Source organism: Anolis sagrei, chromosome Y (assembly GCF_037176765.1).
Source record: "Anolis sagrei isolate rAnoSag1 chromosome Y, rAnoSag1.mat, whole genome shotgun sequence".
NCBI lineage: Eukaryota > Metazoa > Chordata > Lepidosauria > Squamata > Dactyloidae > Anolis > Anolis sagrei.
This window is the reverse complement of record NC_090035.1, coordinates 61905455-61925190: the sequence shown is the minus strand read 5'-3', so window position 1 is coordinate 61925190 and position 19736 is coordinate 61905455. Positions and strand designations below refer to the sequence as shown.

Below are 19736 nucleotides of genomic sequence, written 5' to 3'. Positions count from 1 at the left end.
GCAGTGACCATAGATGCATCCTCTGCATCTATGGTATCTGGTTTCTTCCTCTTCCCTATGACAACCAATGCTGTCTTGGAAGAAAAGGGATCCGTTGCACACCCAATGACACTGAGGGAAAGTTCAATATACTCAAAGAAAGGAACAGCTGCAGGCAATGCCAAATTTAAGGTGATCCACCATGCAGTAGGGCCGCAATACTCAGTAGTGAATCAGACACCCCAGAGAATCTCAGGGTCTAGAGAAGGTCAGGGTATGAATACTCAAAGTAAAATTCACTTTATAGAAAATTTAAATTAACAAACGTTTCAAATTTTTATGTCATATGATGAAATTAATGACACTAAAAGACTACATTGGGAGATCGATTACAATATTTATCTATGTAATGAAAGAGAGGTATGGGGGAGGAAGAGAGAGAGGTATGGGGGAGGAAGTGTATGTGGCAGCTTTCTAATTGGCTATCACTTTCACAGGCGACACAGACTTGCACGAGCAACGGACCTGGACCAAACTAGGCAGACATAACTCCCATGACCCCCTGTACGTCCTGCCGAGGTATGGGGGAGGACAGGCCAGGGAGGATGGATTTGTAGTACTTTCAACCCCTTCGGATTCAAGACACCACTGTGGCTCCCTACAAAGCGATAAAGGCCAAACTTGGCACACTTAACCCCCATGACCCTCTTTAGTTCCGGGTGAGATTTGGGGGAGGACAGACAATGGATTATGGGAAGTGTACAACTTTCTAACGTGTCGGTTACCACAGAACACTGCGGCCCCCAACAAAGATTGATAAAAACCAAACTTGGCACATAGTGCCACCATGATACACTCTACATCCAGGGGCTGTTTGGAGGAGGATGAACCGTGCACAATGGCCTCTCTTCCAGGCACCTCAGAGACATTGCCTGCCAGGCTGAAAAGTGGACTTCCCGCCACTACCCAAGCATGGGTAAGAGGATTAAAAATTAAATATAATAAAATTATCAAATTTTCAAAATACTTCCAAATTTGTAGGGAAGTGAAGACTCATGTAATCCAGTTCAAAGCAGATAATATGACTGTGACGGAAACAGAAAGCAAACTAAAATTGATTTTCAATAAGTGCTGGACCCCAAAGGGCCAATGTTCAACCGCAGTCAGTAGGCGTGTAACTCATTTGAGGAAACAGTAAGCTAACTAAAATTGATTTTCAATAAGTGCTGGAAAGGGTTGGGGTGAGTAGGTTGGCAGGTAAAGTGTTTTTTGATTAAAGATGAGAGCTGGAGGGGGGAAAAGGAAAAAGTGCGGAAACACTGTAGCAGCTGTTCTCTGATAGATGCAATTCTGCCCAAGTTTTTAGTATTTTTGGGGGGGGATTTCTTTAATTTGATTTTTAATGAGGTAGTTTTGGCAAAGCTTTCTGCATACCGGAAGGGCGGCCAGGAATGACTAAGGAAAGTGTGCATAAAAGGGTGTTGATTGAAGCAGATAGAAGTACTTTGGCCACATTATGAGGAAAGGGGAAGTCAAGCTGGGCTTCGACAGAGAGTGCCAGCCCTCGATGGAGGGGGACAGCAGAGATGCAGTGAAAGGTAAATGCACACATGACAACCGGAAAGGGGCCCCGGGAATGACAGAGGAAATGGTGCATAAAAGGGGTGTTGGGGGAAGCGGACAGTAGTTCTTTGCCCACATCATGAGGAAAGGGTAACTCAAGCTAGCATTCGAAAAAACTTCCCGCCCTCGATGGAGGGGGACGGCAGAGATGCAGTGAAAGGTAAATACACACATGACAACCGGAAGAAAAAAAAAGAAAATGAAAAAAACAGGGGCACAGGGAGATTGAAGCCAAGAATACAGTGGCCATGCTCTAGGTATGCTGCAGCGTTCGATCGAAGGAGAAAACCAACACTGTTTTGGATGTCAAAGGGAAGAGGAAGAAACCAGGTGCCAGCTATGCATAGGAAATGTCATCCAAATACTAAGGAAATGTCAGAGCACATCACTGTGATCATAATTGCTAGGGACCATGGGAAAGATAGCTCCCCTCTTATGAAACCCCGACGCAAATGGCCTCTCTCTTCCGGGCACCTCAGAGACGTTGCCTGCCAGGCTGAAAAGTGGACTTGGGACTCTACCCAAACATATAGGGAGCAAGGCTTAAAAAGTAACCTCCACACCAACGAACCCCTACTGGCTCACGGGGGGTTGGAGGGGGACGGCACACATGCAGTGAAAGGTAAATGCACACATGACAACTGCAAGGGCGGACGGGAAATGACAGAGGAAAGGGTGCATAAAAGGGGTGTTGGGGGAAGCAGACAGTAGTACTTTGGCCACATCATGAGGAAAGGGGAAGTCAAGCTGGGCTTCGACAGAGAATGCCCGCCCTCGATGGAGGTGGACGACAGAGATGCTGTGAAAGCTAAATGCATACATGACAACGGCAAGGGGCCTCAGGCATGGCGGCTGCCCTGTTATGAAAACCCGACGGATGCGCCCTCTCTCCCGGGCACCTCATAGACATTGCCTGCCAGGCTTAAAAGTGGACTTCCCACTACCCAAGAGGGTAAGAGGATTAAAAATTAAATATAATAGAATTATAATTAATATATATGTATTGTAATATAATATATTATAATCGAATTATCAAAATACTTCAAAATTTGTAGGGAAGTGAAGACTCATATAATCCAGTTCAAAACAGATAATATGACTGTGACGGAAACAGAAAGCAAACCAAAATTGATTTTCAATAAGTGCTGTACCCCAAAGGGCCAATGTTCCCGCAGTCAGCAGGCATGTAACTCATTTGAGGAAATGGAAAGCAAACTAAAATTGATTTTCAATAAGTGCTGGACCCCAAAGGGCCAATGTTCCCGCAGTCAGCAGGCTTGTAACTCATTTGAGGAAACGGAAAGCAAACTAAAATTGATTTTCAATAAGTGCTGGACCCCAAAGGGCCAATGTTCCCGCAGTCAGCAGGCTTGTAACTCATTTGAGGAAACGGAAAGCAAACTAAAATTGATTTTCAATAAGTGCTGGACCCCAAAGGGCCAATGTTCAACCGCAGTCAGCAGGCGTGTAACTCATTTCAGGAAACAGAAAGCTAACTGATTTTCAACTGGTTCACGGGGTTGCTGGGGTAATACTATGGGTTCGTTCCTCTAGTGAAACAGCCTCTAAGCTACCCTGGGTGGTATCGAGCCATTAACCACCCATGAGTTTATGTCTGAAAAGAGAAACAGGAGCACAGGGAGATTGACGCCAAGGATTCAGTGGCCATGCTCTAGGTATGCTGCAGCGATCGATCAGAAGAGGAAACTACAAAACAACAGTGTTCTGGAAGGAAGTCAAAAAGAAGAGGAAGAAACCAGGTGCCAGCCATGCATAGAAAATGACATCCAAAGACAAAGGAAACGTCGGAACACATAACTGTGATCATAACTGCAAGGGGCCCCCAAAATGACGGCTACCCTGTTATGGAAGCCCAACGCATGCGCCCTCTTTTCCGGACACCCCAGAGAGACATTGCCAGCCAGGCTGAGAAATGCCCTTCTGACTCTACCCAAAGATACAGGGAGCAATGATTACAAACTAATTTGAGGTACTAATTTGTGGTACTAATTAGAGGTAACCAATTTGAGGTAACAGAAAGTAAAGTAAAAAATGACGGCCCAGGTAAGAACGAAGAAAGCAGGTGAAATACTCCGTTCCTCACAGATTCATTCGAGAAACGAAATGGTACGTCCTCCGCTGATAGATCCAACCGAAACCCAGTAATCAAGCAGTAGCTGCCCGGAGACAAAGGAGATTAAGAAGGAAGTTTGTTATAGATGGTCAGCAGACAGATTGGAGTTCCAGGAGCAGGGAGGGGGGGGGGGAAGGGTGCCAGAGTAATTGCAGTGTTTGCTCTTGGCAATTTGCATTGCTACACGGTGTAAAGGGTTGGGGTGAGTAAGTAGGCAGGTAAAGTGTTTGGAATAAAGATGACAGCAGGAGAATAACACTGTAAAGAGTGCAGAAGAAATGCTGCAGCTGCTCCCTGCTAAATGCACCCCCCCCCCCCCCAGTTTTTAAAAGATTTTCTTAAAGGTTATTTTTAAAAATATTTTTATGAGGTAGTTGTTTTATGAGGTAGTTTTATTATGAGATTATTTTTCATGAGATAGCTGTATCCTCCCTTCTGCCCTCCCATTCCCTAAGTCTGTACGGTTGCTACCCACGTTAACGGTAGCAGTGGGTTACCAGGTGAAAGCAAGGGCAAGTTAGAAATACCTCAAGGACAGAACTGCTTCCATCGCAAACTGAAGGAACACGGGCAACGAAGCATACAATGAGTCCTTCGCACTAAAAATTAGAGACCTGAATGGCCCACCAACACTCAGCAGACAACCAGGTAGTAGACAACCAGGTAGACAAACAGAAAAGTAAAAGACAGGTGGGAAAGGGCACCTCACATGTGGAAGAACAGAAGGTTTCAAAATCACCTTAACAAGGATGCAGGTGCACGCATTGAGCAGAGAGCCGTGGTTATTCCCGAGGGTAGTCTGGGACGTACTGGCCTACACTCAGCAGCCAGGCAGACAGTTCCCATAGTTCCCACCCTCAGAAAAGGAAAGAGAAGAGTCACAGAACTGCCCTGCAAGAAATCGTGAATGAGAATAACAAACGACTATGTATGCCAGTATTACAGCTAACCTGAATCTTTCTAAATCTCTTCCTCTATGAACGATAGATGTCCTCCACAGAGGAGACAAACGGACACTCCCACATTATTAAAATTCTGGACTGATACTATAGAAAAAGGATTAGGAGGTTGAGATGACTCCAAACTACCCGCCCCATAACACGCAGAACCCTTGTAGTCACAAAAAGCTTCCCAAATACACCTAGAAGCTACAGAGGGAAGAGAGTATGCAACGTAAACAGTCTCTTTAAAAAAACTTTGCAGACTCAGAACAAGCAGGAAGCAACAGCACCCATTGAGCAGAGGGTACTGTAACGGTTTATTCCAGATGAAACTCTGTGAAAAAAGAACTGGCCTACACAAAGCAGCCAGGCAGACATAACCCTCAGGAGATAACATGTTACTAACGCATGCCAGAGTAATTGCAGTGTTTGCTCTTGGGATGGAGATTTGCATTGCAGCCCGGTGGAAAGGGTTGGGGTGAGTAAGTTGGCAGGAAAGGGTTTTGATTAAAGATGAGAGTGCAGAAAAAGGGTGCAGAAAATGGAGTTGAGGGAAGCAGACAGTACTACTTTGGCCACATCATGAGGAAAGGGGAAGTCAAGCTGGCCTTTGAGAAAGGATGCCCGCCCTCGATGGAGGGGGACGGCAGAGATGCAGTGAAAGATAAATGCACACATGACAACCGCAAGGGCGGCCGGGGAATGACAAAGGAAAGCGGCTGTAACTAAATTGAGTTAACACAAAAGCAAACCACACTGTTTTCTGCAGAACGGCTTGACCCCAAAGGGCCAATTAGCGCGCCGGGAATGCCTGCTTGCCTGCTGTGAAAGCTAAATGCACACATGACAACGGCAAGGGGCCTCGGGCATGACAGCTCCCCTGTTATGAAAGCCCAACGGATGCACCCTCTCTTCCGGGCACCTCAGAGGCGTTGCCTGCCAGGCTGAAAAGTGGCATACATGACAACCGTAAGGAATGGGTGCTTGAAAGGAGTGTTGGGGGAAGCAGATAGTACTTCTTTGGCCACCTCATGAGGAAAGGGGAAGTCAAGCTTGCCTTTGAGCCTCTATGGAGGGGGACAGCAGAGATGCTGTGAAAGGTAAATGCACAGATGACAACTGGAAAGGAAAGGGTGTATAAAAGGGAGTTGGGGGGAAGCGTACAGGCCAATAAGACCCTTCCCAGCCTTAACCAAGTCCTCCCGGGGGGGGGCAAGAAGCCCCCCGGGTGTGTCTCCGTAGAATCATCTTTTACAGCATATCAGTCACCCTGCAGTGAGACTACCTCTAAGCCCTTCTGGGGGGGGGTTCATCATGGGTCCCCCCTGGACTGCAGTGCCTGCCTGCCTGCTGTGTGACTGCGCATACAAAGGAGGCAAAGAGGAAAGTGTCCCTACGCATGCGCCCTCTTATGTGGGCACCCCAGAGGCGTTGCCCACCAGGCTGAAAAGTGAAGGGATGGCACAGATGCAGTGAAAGAGAAATGCACACATGACAACAACTGGGGAAAGGAACGACTGGGGAAAGGGTGTATGAAAGGGAGTTGGGAGGAAGAGTACACAGGAGTAGAGGAGTGCCTCTTTTCCGGGCACTCCAGAGGCGATGCCCAACAGGCTGAAAGGGGACCGGCCGGGAATGACTGGGGAAATGGTGAATGAAAGGGAGTTGGGGGGAAGCGTACACAGGAGTAAAGGAGTGCCTCTTTTCCGGGACCCAGAAGCGATGCCCAACAGTCTGAAAGGGGACCGGGAATGACTGGGGAAATGGTGTATGAAAGGGAGTTGGGGGGAAGCGTACACAGGAGTAGAGGAGTGCCTCTTTTCCGGGCACCCCAGAGGGGATGCCCAACAGGCTGAAAGGGGACCGGCCGGGAATGCCTGGGGAAATGGTGTATGAAAGGGAGTTGGGGGGAAGCGTACACAGGAGTAGAGGAGTGCCTCTTTTCCGGGCATCCCAGAGGCAATGCCCAACAGGCTGAAAGTAGTCTGCAGTGCCTTTCATGTTACTTGATTCGTGTTTGGGCGCTGCGTTTGGTGGTCCCTATGTAGACTTGTCCACAGGTGCATGGTATACGGTAGACTCCTGCAGAGGTGAGAGGATCCCTCCTGTCCTTTGCTGAACGTAGCATTTGTTAGAATTTCTTGGTGTAAAATATTTCTGGAAACACAACGCAAAGAATAAATGATTTTCAATAAGGGCTCATCCCCAAAGGGCCACAGAGGCCAGAGTCAGTGGTTGTAACAACTTTGAGTGAACACAAAAGCAAGGAACACTGTATTTTCAATAAGGGCAGGACCCCAGTGGGGCAATCATCCCGCAGACAGCAGGCAATAGTTATTTTCGGCAACACAAAGCAAAGTAAACATGATTTTCAATGTTCCAATGTTCCTGCGTACAGCAGGCAATAGTAATTTTAGGCAACACAAAGCAAAGTAGACTTGATTTTCAATGTTCCAATGTTCCCACATACAGCAGGCAATAGTTATTTTCGGCAACACAAAGCAAAGTAAACATGATTTTCAATGTTCTAATGTTCCCGCATACAGCAGGCAATAGTAATTTTAGGCAACACAAAGCAAAGTAATCATGATTTTCAATGTTCCAATGTTCCCGCATACAGCAGGCAATAATTATTTTCGGCAACACAAAGCAAAATAAACATGATTTTCAATGTTCCAATGTTCCCGCATACAGCAGGCAATAGTAATTTTAGGCAACACAAAGCAAAGTAAACATGATTTTCAATGTTCCAATGTTTCCGCATACAGCAGGCAATAGTAATTTTAGGCAACACAAAGCAAAGTAAACATGATTTTCAATGTTCCAATGTTCCCGCGTACAGCAGGCAATAGTAATTTTAGGCAACACAAAGCAAAGTAGACTTGTTTTTCAATGTTCCAATGTTCCCGCATACAGCAGGCGATAGTAATTTTAGGCAACACAAAGCAAAGTAGACTTGATTTTCGATGTTCCAATGTTCCCGCATACAGCAGGCAATAGTTATTTTAGGCAACACAAAGCAAAGTATACTTGTTTTTCAATGTTCCAATGTTCCCGCATACAGCAGGCAATAGTAATTTTAGGCAACACAAAGCAAAGTAATCATGATTTTCAATGTTCCAATGTTCCCGTATACAGCAGGCAATAATTATTTTCGGCAACACAAAGCAAAGTAAACATGATTTTCAATGTTCCAATGTTCCCGCATACAGCAGGCAATAGTAATTTTAGGCAACACAAAGCAAAGTAAACATGATTTTCAATGTTCCAATGTTCCCGCATACAGCAGGCAATAGTAATTTTAGGCAACGCAAAGCAAAGTAAACATGATTTTCAATGTTCCAATGTTCCCGCGTACAGCAGGCAATAGTAATTTTAGGCAACACAATCAAAGTAGACTTGATTTTCAATGTTCCAATGTTCCCGCATACAGCAGGCGATAGTAATTTTAGGCAACACAAAGCAAAGTAGACTTGTTTTTCAATGTTCCAATGTTCCCGCATACAGCAGGCGATAGTAATTTTAGGCAACACAAAGCAAAGTAGACTTGATTTTCGATGTTCCAATGTTCCCGCATACAGCAGGCAATAGTTATTTTAGGCAACACAAAGCAAAGTATACTTGTTTTTCAATGTTCCAATGTTCCCGCATACAGCAGGCAATAGTAATTTTAGGCAACACAAAGCAAAGTAGACTTGATTTTCAATGCTCCCAATGTTTTACGGGACGGTGCTCACGAAATCAATTTCTGGATATCCCAGAATTGGCAGGTTGGCCTTCAGGAAGACCAGCTTCTCCACCGCAAGGGGGTCGAGCGCGGTACGTTGGAGGGTTACGACATCTCCTGCCAGGCTGAAGACCCTCTCACTCTGCACGCTAGTAGGTGGACAGCTCAGAAACTTGCGTGCCACGGTTGAGAAGTCAGGCCATGACTTGCTTCGAGAGGCCTAGTAAGTCAATGTATCGGTGGATAAACTCTCCTGAGGCTCCTCAAAGTAACGGTTAACAGTGCTCGGCTGAGTCTATCTTTGCCGCCTGGGCCGACAAAGATGCTCCTCCCTCTGAAAGAAGAACGATACTGTCAGTTATGAAATTCTCCTCGTTCCTCTTTTTCTGCCACACTTCCCTTCCGTCATCCCTTGTAGGTGGCAAGGTGGGGCTATTGGTAACAGTGCTGGCGCAACCACTGGGATTTTGGGGAGGAACGGCATCGACGATTTGCTCTGACCATTCCCCCACCCTCCGATGGTATTCTCCTCTCACGAGTGAGACAAGTTCGGCCTTCCACCTCGGCAAATCTTTGGGGCATATGGAGTTCTTGATGCAAGGGTCGCAGAGTGCTGCCAAAACATGAGCCTTACTCTCCATCAGCGGGAGGAGACGTTTACGGATGGCGATAGACAACTTTCTGACCACCTCCTGGGCCTGTGGAGTCAGGGGCCCAGCCATAGAATGCAATGTACTGTGTCCACCCAGCGTCTCCAAATGCCTTTTCAACCGTAAGATGACAGGGAGAACCTGGCTGATTAGAGCTTTCTGGCCTGAAAGTTTTTCGGTGGTTATTTTAAATGGTTCTAGGATCTCGACCAGCTGAGCGATGGTCATCCACTCCTGGTTGTTGGGGACCAGCTTGTTTATCGGAGCCTCCATTGACAGTGATACGGCGTGGACTGCCCTCTGTTGCTCCACCATACGCTCCAACATCATGTAGGTGGAGTTCCAGCGGGTGGGTACATCCTGCAGTAACTGGTGTTGTGGGAGGCTCTCCAGGGTCTGCCTGTCACGCAGCAGTTTTGTGGACTTGGTGCTACGGTGGAAGAAGCCCGCGATTCTGCGGAAGTGGTCAATGAGCTGAGTGACGGCGGTGGAGCTGCTGTCATCGGGCCCCTTGAAGCCATCTTTTACACAGTTATGCAGCAAGTGCACCATGCATGTGACGTTTGTGAAGCCCGCACTTTCAACCGCCCGGATCATGTTCCTTCCTGCGTCTGTGACCATGAATCCTGACCACCGGAATGAGTGTGCTCCATCCAATCTCTCATCGTATCTCGCAAGTACTCAGCAATGGTGTCGGCCCTGTGATCCGTATCTATCACCTCAAGGGACAGGAGGGCCCAACGATGACCCGAGTCGAGGCAACCCTCCGTCTCCCACCAGTGACCGGTGAGGGACAGATAGGAATGCCCTCCTCCCGTGCTGGACCAAATGTCCGAGGTGAAATGTACATACACGGGTCGTGATTTGTTCAGCAGGGTTCTGAGTCGTTGCTTGTATCCCTCGTACAAAGCTGGAATTAGAGTTCGATAGAAAGTTTTGCGACTCGGGATGTTGTACCATGGTGCCAGGAGGTGAACAAATTGGCGAAAACCTTCCCGTTCCACCATACGGAAGGGCTGGTGGTCTAGAGCCATCATCTCTCCCAGGCAACGTGTTACTTCCTTCACTGATGGCAGCTTCAATCCAGATTTCACCCTTGAAACTGGCAGGCCCCAAGCATCGATGGTTTTCAGCATGGGGCTTGTTGGTGAGGTTGGAGTGCTCAGTGTACTGCTGCATGTGCTGCCGCCTTCCACTGCGTCTAACTTAACATTTGGGTGGTGTCTTTTCATGTGCATTCTTAGCCCTGTGGTGGTAAGATGCCTCATATCTTTTCCTCTGCTGACACTCACACCGCAATGTCTGCAAACTGCCAAAGTGGCCTTCTGAGCATGGATGTCGTAATGATCCCTTAGAAGCGATCTCGGCCTACCCACACGCCCTACAGCTATAATACTGCTTGTATTCGGAGTAGAGGTGGTAGGGGAAGGGAGTGGGATTGTTGGTCGTTCCTCTTCCTCATCCTCCAGCAGCATGCAGTCCTCCTCTGGATCACTAATTCCTGTGGTGGAAGCAGAATCCATGTGGTTAAGGTCTACCACCCATCCTTCAGACTCGTCCCCCTCCTCACTCTCCTCTGCATAACCAGTGGTGGTTTTAACAGAAGTACTCGGTAGTATATCATGAGCGCAAGGTTGAGACTTTTGAACCGATGTAGATGATTCTCCCATCTCACAGCTTGATAAAGCATTTGGATCTGTTTCAGTTGCCATTTCATTGGTTGAATGTTCCCTTCTTGATGTGGTCTTCATCATTCCCCTGCCTTTCTTATATGTTCGTGATACCCTCACTGGGCCCTTGCGTCCCAAAGAGCTTGGAAGGAAACGTTTCATCACACAATTCAAAGGCAAAAGATGGTAGGAGTGGGTGAGGTTTCCTCTGAGTATTACAACGTTTCTGATTGTAACTATAAACTAACAGACAGCACTAAAAGGGCAAACCTTGGATGTGGGGTAACGGAACTAGGAGTGAGTGTTACAGGCAAAAAATAACAACTAAGAGGGAACCGTAAGGCAAGGCAAGGAAAATTTGAGGACAAAGAAAAAGGAAAATTGTATGGACCCCAAGGGCCACAGAGGCTGCGGTCAGTGGTTGTAACAACTTTGAGTGAACGCAAAAGCAAAATACACTGTGTTATAAGGAAAGGCTGGAGCGAAATGGGTCACAGAGGCCGGAGTCAGTGGTTGTAACAACTTTGAGTGAACACAAAAGCAAAATACACTGTGTTATAAGGAAAGGCTGGAGCGAAATGGGCCACAGAGGCCAGAGTCAGTGGTTGTAACAACTTTGAGTGAACACAAAAGTAAAATACACTGTGTTATAAAGAAAGGCTGGAGCGAAATGGGCCACAGAGGCCGGAGTCAGTGGTTGTAACAACTTTGAGTGAACACAAAAGCAAAATACACTGTGTTATAAGGAAAGGCTGGAGCAAAATGGGCCACAGAGGCCGGAGTCAGTGGTTGTAACAACTTTGAGTGAACACAAAAGCAAAATACACTGTGTTATAAGGAAAGGCTGGAGCGAAATGGGTCACAGAGGCCGGAGTCAGTGGTTGTAACAACTTTGAGTGAACACAAAAGCAAAATACACTGTGTTATAAGGAAAGGCTGGAGCGAAATGGGCCACAGAGGCCGGAGTCAGTGGTTGTAACAACTTTGAGTGAACACAAAAGCTAATACACTGTGTTATAAGGAAAGGCTGGAGCGAAATGGGCCACAGAGGCTGGAGTCAGTGGTTGTAACAACTTTGCGTGAACACAACAGCAAAAATCTCTGTGTTTTCAAAAAAGGCTGGATCAAAATGGGCCACAGAGGCCAGACTCAGTGGTTGTAACAACTTTGAGTGAACACAAAAGCAAAATACACTGTGTTATAAGGAAAGGCTGGAGCGAAATGGGCCACAGAGGCCAGAGTCAGTGGTTGTAACAACTTTGAGTGAACACAAAAGCAAAATACACTGTGTTATAAAGAAAGGCTGGAGCGAAATGGGCCACAGAGGCTGGAGTCAGTGGTTGTAACAACTTTGAGTGAACACAAAAGCAAAATACACTGTGTTATAAGGAAAGGCTGGAGCAAAATGGGCCACAGAGGCCGGAGTCAGTGGTTGTAACAACTTTGAGTGAACACAAAAGCAAAATACACTGTGTTATAAGGAAAGGCTGGAGCGAAATGGGCCACAGAGGCCGGAGTCAGTGGTTGTAACAACTTTGAGTGAACACAAAAGCAAGATACACTGTGTTATAAGGAAAGGCTGAGGGGCTGGTTGGGCTGGCTGGCAGCTTGTGCTGCCGCGCTGCTGCCGTGCAGCCTGACTTGGACCTGTTGCCGTTTTTCGTCCGCCTCTCCGGCGCCCCGGCCTTTTCTATCGGCGCTCCGGCCTTAGCTCCGTCGGCCGCTAGTGCCTTCTGACCTGGTGTCCTGCGGGGCCTTCGTCGCGAAACTCTTGTTGCGATCTTCGGCGCGCCTGCCCCCGCTGACTCTCCGCGGCCCCCGGCTGCTGCCGCTCGACCTGGCGCTTGGTTGGGCCTCCAGCACGTCGATTTCTGGCGCGCCGATCTCCGGCGTGTGTGCTGTCCGTCGCTGCCCGACACGTTGGCCCCGGCCCTGTCGGACACTTGGTCGGGCCTTCCGTTGCTCTGGCCTGGCGCCTGACTGGGTCTCCTGGCGCGTTGGCCCAGGCGCCCTCGGAGCGCCTGTTGTCCGTCCTCTTCCTGTCGCCCGTCCGCCACCTCTGTCACCCGTCCGGCGCTCCGGCTCCGGCTCCGGCCCAACGATTAAGGACGTCCGGCCTGGCGGTTGAGGAAGTTCTTTATCGCGCCCATTCGCTGGCTTGCCGCTTCCCAGCGCCCCAGCTCCCTCATCCTTCTGGGAGTAACCCGCCGCCACTACATGAGTTTTCATCATCTCGTCGGGTAATCCATCAAATCCGGAAGACTGTGTGGGCCATCCTTTGTTTTGATTTGATTATTGCCATCTCCCAGCATCTCATGGTCTCCAATTCTGTGGGATACTAGTACTTACACTATCAGCACTTTAACCTATTACACCAGTGGACTATTACCTTATTGAGTCTTGCACCTTAATCCTTTTTAACTTTGTCATCCATTTTTCGAGTGTGCTAATCATCTCTGACGATGCTAATCATCTCTGCTTTTATTGACTATTATCGCAATCTATGTTGACCATCTTAATTGTGCTGACCGCTCCTGATGGTTGCTAGGTAACTTTGATTCCATGATTAGTGGACTACACCGAGTATTTTATTAATTGTTGTGATCTTAGCACTTTATGCCATTAGCACTTTAATTTACCTTTTGTGGCACTTAACCAATTCTAGCACTTTAATTGATTGATACATCTAGTGTTGAATTAGGCCTCCATGACGCACTTTATTTAACACCTTGGGTTAATTGTCAAGCCACCGCATTTAATTGTTGTTCTATTGTGTTGTGTTGACATAAGTCTCCATCTGTACTCCAAGAGCTTAATCCTGCCCTTGACTGTGCTTAACAATTACTACTCATGTTATCACCCACTCCTTGGCATCTGTTAATTTGGTTGCTAATTGCATATGTGGGTCAGAAGAAATGGAATAGCACGGGGGGACTCGAATATAATTCAACAGGAACGGGGAACGCTTGGAAGGCAAAGCCATGGCAAACTGAAATTGTAATATGGCATGCAAACCACAATGATCCTTGGCTTGTTATTATAGATATCAAATGCGTCATGGAGAAGGGAGAGGCTTCCGTTAACCGAGGAGTCCCCATAGAAGTCGTGGTGGGGAAGGGGAGATACAGGAAAGGGAGACCTTTAATTCGGCCTAGGGAACGTGGAACAACATTAGTAATTCCAAATCGGTCTCCTGATACGGTAAGTAGGTGTAACCAGGATGGCGGTCCCTCAGGATTGAAAGTGGTGCTGTTGAACGCCAGATCTGTCAATGGTAAAACAACTTTCATCCAGGACTTAATCCTGGATGAACGGGCAGATCTGGCGTGCATCACAGAGACCTGGCTGGACGAAGTGGGAGGTGTAAATTTGACCCAGCTTTGTCCACCCGGGTTCTCTGTGCAGCACCAACCGAGATCCGGAGGGCAGGGAGGCGGGGTTGCAGTAGTCTACAGAGATTCCATTTCTCTGACCAGGACCCCCATCCCGCAGTCAACAAATTTTGAATGCGTCCACCTGAGGGTGGGTGACCGGGACAGATTAGGGATTCTGCTAGTGTACCGTCCACCTCGCTGCACTACAGTCTCCCTACCTGAGCTAGCGGGGGTAGTCTCGGACCTGGCATTGGAGTCCCAACGGCTGCTTGTGCTGGGGGACTTCAATGTCCACGCCGAGGCTGCCCTAATGGGAGCGGCTCAGGACTTCATGTCTACCATGGCGACCATGGGGCTGTCCCAACAAGTATCTGGCCCCACCCACAGTGCTGGACATACATTGGACTTGGTTTTCTGTCAGGGATGGGAGGAAGGTGGCGGTGTTGAGGAGTTATCCATCTCTCCGTTGCCATGGACCGACCACCACCTGGTCAGCTTTAGACTTACTGCACCCCCTAACCTCCGCAGAGGTGGAGGACCCATTAAATTGGTCCGCCCCAGGAGGCTTATGGATCCGGAAGGATTCCTGATGGCTCTTGGGGATTTCCCCGCCACCTCGGTTGGTGATCCTGTTGATGCCCTGGTCGCTCTCTGGAATGGGGAGATGACTAGGGCAATAGACACGATCGCTCCAGAACGTCCCCTCTCAAGTAGCCGAACTAAACCAGCCCCTTGGTTTACTGAGGAGCTGGCGGTGTTGAAGCGAAGGAAGAGGGAACTAGAGGGTGTGTGGCGTTCGGATCCGAGCGAGCCAAACCGAACACAGTTTGTGTCCTTTTTAAGGTCATATGCCGCGGCAATAAGAGCCGCAAAGAAAACTTTCTTTGCGGCCACTATTGCGTCTGCAAAGAACAGTCTGGCCGAACTGTTCCGAGTTGTCAGAGGCCTTTAAAAACCCACCACGCAGGATGGGTGCCCTGATGACTCGGCAGCTCAGTGTGAAGCCTTTGCTCAGTTCTTTGCAGACAAAGTCGCTTTGATCCGCTCTGGACTGGACACCATATTAACGGCAGTCTCTGAGGATGTAACACGAGCATCTGCTTGTCCAATTTTGATGGATTCATTTCAATTGGTTCAAACCGAGGATGTGGACAAGGTGCTTGGAGGAATGAGAGCTATCACATGCATCCTAGACCCCCGCCCATCCTGGCTTCTAAAGGAGGCCAGAGGGGGATTGGCCGAGTGGGTTAAGGTGGTGGTTAATGTCTCCCTTCGGGAAGGCATTTTTCCAGCCAGCTTAAAGCAAGCTGTGATAAAACCGCTGTTGAAGAAACCATCACTGGACCCCACTCAATTGGTAAACTATCGGCCTGTTTCCAATCTTCCCTTTTTGGGCAAAGTCATGGAACGTGTGGTGGCCTCACAACTCCAGGCATTCTTGGTAGACACGGATTATCTAGACCCGGCACAGTCTGGCTTTAGGCCGGTACATGGTACCGAGACAGCCTTGGTCGCCTTAGTGGATGATCTCCGTCGGGAGCTCGACAGGAGGAGTGTGTCCCTGTTGGTGCTACTCAACCTCTCAGCGGCCTTCGATACCGTCGACCACGGTATCCTTCTGGGATGCCTCGCAGGAATGGGTCTCGGAGGTACTGTTCTGCAGTGGCTCCGGTCATTCCTCGAGGGTCGGTCTCAGAAGGTGTTACTGGGGGACTCCTGTTCTACCCCACAACCTTTGTTTTGTGGGGTTCCTCAGGGTTCAATATTGTCCCCCATGTTGTTTAACATCTACATGAAGCTGCTGGGCGAGATCATCCGGAGTTTCGGGGTGCGGTGTCATCTGTACGCAGATGATGTCCAGCTCTGTCACTCCTTTCCACCCGCTACTAAGGAGGCTGTCGAAGTCCTGAACCGGTGCTTGGCCGCTGTGACAGTCTGGATGGGGGCGAACAAATTGAAATTGAATCCAGACAAGACAGAGGTACTCCTGGTCAGTCGCAGGGCCGAACAGGGTATAGGGTTACAGCCTGTGTTAGACAGGGTCGCACTCCCCCTGAAGACACAGGTTCGCAGTTTGGGTGTGATCCTGGACTCATCGCTGAGCCTGGATCCCCAGGTTTCGGCGGTGACCAGGGGAGCATTCGCACAGTTAAGACTCGTGCGCCAACTGCGACCGTACCTTGGGAAGTCTGACTTGGCCACGGTAGTCCATGCTCTGGTTACATCCCGCCTTGACTACTGCAACGCTCTCTACGTGGGGTTGCCTTTGAAGACGGCCCGGAAGCTCCAACTAGTCCAACAGGCGGCAGCCATGGTATTAACAGGAACAGGGCGCAGGGAGCATACAACTTCTCTGCTATACCAGCTCCACTGGCTACCGATTAGCTACCGAGCCCAATTCAAAGTGCTGGCTTTGACCTTTAAAGCCCTAAACGGTTCTGGCCCTACATACCTATCCGAACGTATCTCGGCCTATCAGCCCACCAGGACCCTAAGATCTTCGGGAGAAGCCCTTCTCTCCATCCCGCCTGCTTCACAGGTGCGGCTCGCGGGAACGAGAGATAGGGCCTTTTCTGTGGTGGCCCCGCGGCTTTGGAATGCCCTCCCTACTGAAATAAGATCAGCCACCTCGCTAATGGTATTTCGGAAAAAACTGAAAACTTGGATGTTTGAGCAAGTTTTTGGCTAATCCGATGTGATGATGTTTGGATCATGGACTAGCAATCACGGATAACAAATTGAATTATGATTTTAATTATGAGATGTTCCGGTCTGTATTGGTGGCCCAATACTGTGTATGTATATGTATGTATTTTATATTTTATTTTATATTTTTAAATTGGAATATTGTAGTTTTAAATATGTTGTAAACCGCAATGAGTCGCCGTATAGGCTGAGATATTAGCGGTATACAAGTGTACCAAATAAATAAATAAATAAATAAATAAATAAATAAGGCTGGAGCGAAACGGGCCACAGAGGCCGGAGTCAGTGGTTGTAACAACTTTGAGTGAACACAAAAGCGAATACACTGTGTTATAAGGAAAGGCTGGAGCGAAATGGGCCACAGAGGCTGGAGTCAGTGGTTGTAACAACTTTGCGTGAACACAACAGCAAAAATCTCTGTGTTTTCAAAAAAGGCTGGATCAAAATGGGCCATAGAGGCCGGAGTCAGTGGTTGTAACAACTTTGAGTGAACACAAAAGCAAAATACACTGTGTTATAAGGAAAGGCTGGAGCGAAATGGGCCGCAGAGGCCAGAGTCAGTGGTTGTAACAACTTTGAGTGAACACAAAAGCAAAATACACTGTGTTATAAGGAAAGGCTGGAGCGAAATGGGCCACAGAGGCCGGAGTCAGTGGTTGTAACAACTTTGAGTGAACACAACAGCAAAAAACACTGTTTTCAAAAAAAGCTAGACCAAAACCGCCCACAAATTTAAACTAGCTAAATTAAATTATAAAATAATAAAAGTAATAATAAAAATATTAATAAAAAATATAACAAAAAAAATCAAAAACTTCCCCTCCCAAAAAGCTTCCCCTCCCAAAAAGCAGCTTCCCAAAAAACAGCCAGGCAGGCTGTATAACAAGCCCCAGCCCCAGCAGCCAGGGACACACAGCTCCAAGAACAGCAAAGGCAAAGCCAGCCAGCCAAGCACAGTCAGCCGGAGACTTCAGGCAGTCGCCCGCAGCAGGAGAAAAACCCCTCCGTCCACCCTCGTTTCTCCCAGCGCAATGCGGCCACGCAGAGCTCGCAGCCGCTTTTAAAGGGCAATGGCTGCCCTTACTGACCCGTGGCCACTCCTGATTGGCTCGCTGGCTGCGCTCCCAGCATCCTCCATCTCTGACGTAAAGAAACTGGCGGAAGTCGTATCAGAGTTGGCGGATGCTGTTTCGTTATTAAAAATATACTTCCGGGTTTGAAAAAATAATCAATATTGCATCGTTATCAAAAATAATAACGAAAAATAATGAATAACGAAAATAACGAACGAAACCGCCCAGCCCTAGTATATACTAATAAGAGGTGAATGCTCCATTCAATAATTCTTATCAGCAGCCACCTTAGATGGTTTCACAAGGGTGTCTGTTTGGAACTTCCATGTTCACAGTCATTATTCTCCAGAATATGATTTTGGGCATTACTACTTTTGTATTCTGTGAGCTTCTCTAGAACCATCTAGTTGGATACTGGGAAGGGAAATGCTAGGCTTGATTTTGGCTCCCAACAACTACAGTAACAATGGTAGTGTCTACCACTTTGAGCCAAAAGAGTCAAAACACTCTGTGTATTAAAAAAAGAATCTTGTTTACCTTCTTTCTTGGAGTGACCCTAAGTCTTTTAATGTATGGGTGATATTCCTCATCCACCGTACAAAGTATGATCATAAGCAGCTGAATGAAAAGGTTACCTTTTATCTATGATCATTATAGACATATTAAATTGGAGGCCCTCTTCCGTCTTTCAGTCAGCAAATGAAACTTAATCTACACAATTTTCTTCCTAACGATAAGATGTGCCAAGAAAAACACATATGTATCAGACTTTAAAAAACGCATCAACACTTATGGACTTTCACTCAGCACTGGAATTATGGTGGGTACGATTTTTTTTTCTAGTGTAGATAACCCCAGAGGTACAAACACGCGATTACATGGTGTCAGGAGATTTTTGGAATTGCTATTTCTGTTCAGTGGACCCCCTTGTGGTGCAGCAGATTAAACCACTGAGCTGCTGAACTTGCTGACCAAAAGATTGGCAGTTTGAATCCAGGGAGCTGGGTGAGTTCCCGCTGTTAGGCCCAGCTTCTGCCAACCTAACAGTTCGAAAAAATGCAAATATGAGTAGATCAGTAGGTACGAAGGTAACGGCGCTCTATTCAGTCATGCCGGCCACATGCTTGTCATGCTGACAACGCTGGCTCTTCAGGCTTAGAAATAGAGATGAGCACCACCTCCCAGAGTTGGACATGACTAGACTTAATGGGAGCACCACCTCCCAGAATTGGACACGACTAGACTTAATGTCAAGGGAATCCTTTACCTTTACTTTTACTTTACTTCTGTTCAGTCAATCAAAACCTCTTAAATCACAGGGATTGTGACTCATGAGTTCAGCCTACTCAAGTTTGCTCATCCATTTCCCATGGTAGCTCACTAATATTGGAAACTAATATTGGAAACAGACAAAATCCTAGACTGGGTGTTGCCTTTCCCTCAGATGGTTTTTCCTAGGTGTCAGTGTCAAGTTATGAACGGATTTGTTTTGCCATGTCACTTGAGTCTGATCACAAGCAAGCACCTGGGGCATAGCTAATTGCCTTGTAATTAAGTAGTGTAGGATGCCCAGTCCTGGACATTTTTACATGTTCTCATCAGTGGCTTCTGTGTCTTCCAGGTGAAACTTTTGTACTGAACGAAGTTCTCCCAGGTCTCTTGGAGCCTCGACTGGACCCTATGGACTCTGCCCTGAATGCTGTCACTGCAGCCAGTCCCAGCAGGAACTCAAGAGACTACCGAATTCGGGGATATAGGCATCTTCATCAGCCTTCCAGCCTCAGTCAATGTGGTAACTTAACCATGCATAGACTCAGTACTGGGGGTAAGAAAGCTAACACACTTTCTCTGTGAAGAAG

At 47.6% G+C, this 19736-nt stretch overlaps 1 protein-coding gene across 2 annotated transcripts in view; it reads left to right on the top strand.

Moving 5' to 3' along the window:
• Window positions 1-19736, top strand: part of LOC137095505 (polycomb protein SCMH1-like) — a 146000-nt gene that overhangs the window by 113197 nt on the left and 13067 nt on the right. For both annotated transcript variants that reach the window (XM_067462253.1, XM_067462251.1), the window contains one exon: window positions 19499-19702. In XM_067462253.1, coding sequence (XP_067318354.1) covers window positions 19499-19702 — 204 coding nt within the window. The remainder of the gene's footprint in view (window positions 1-19498; window positions 19703-19736) is intronic.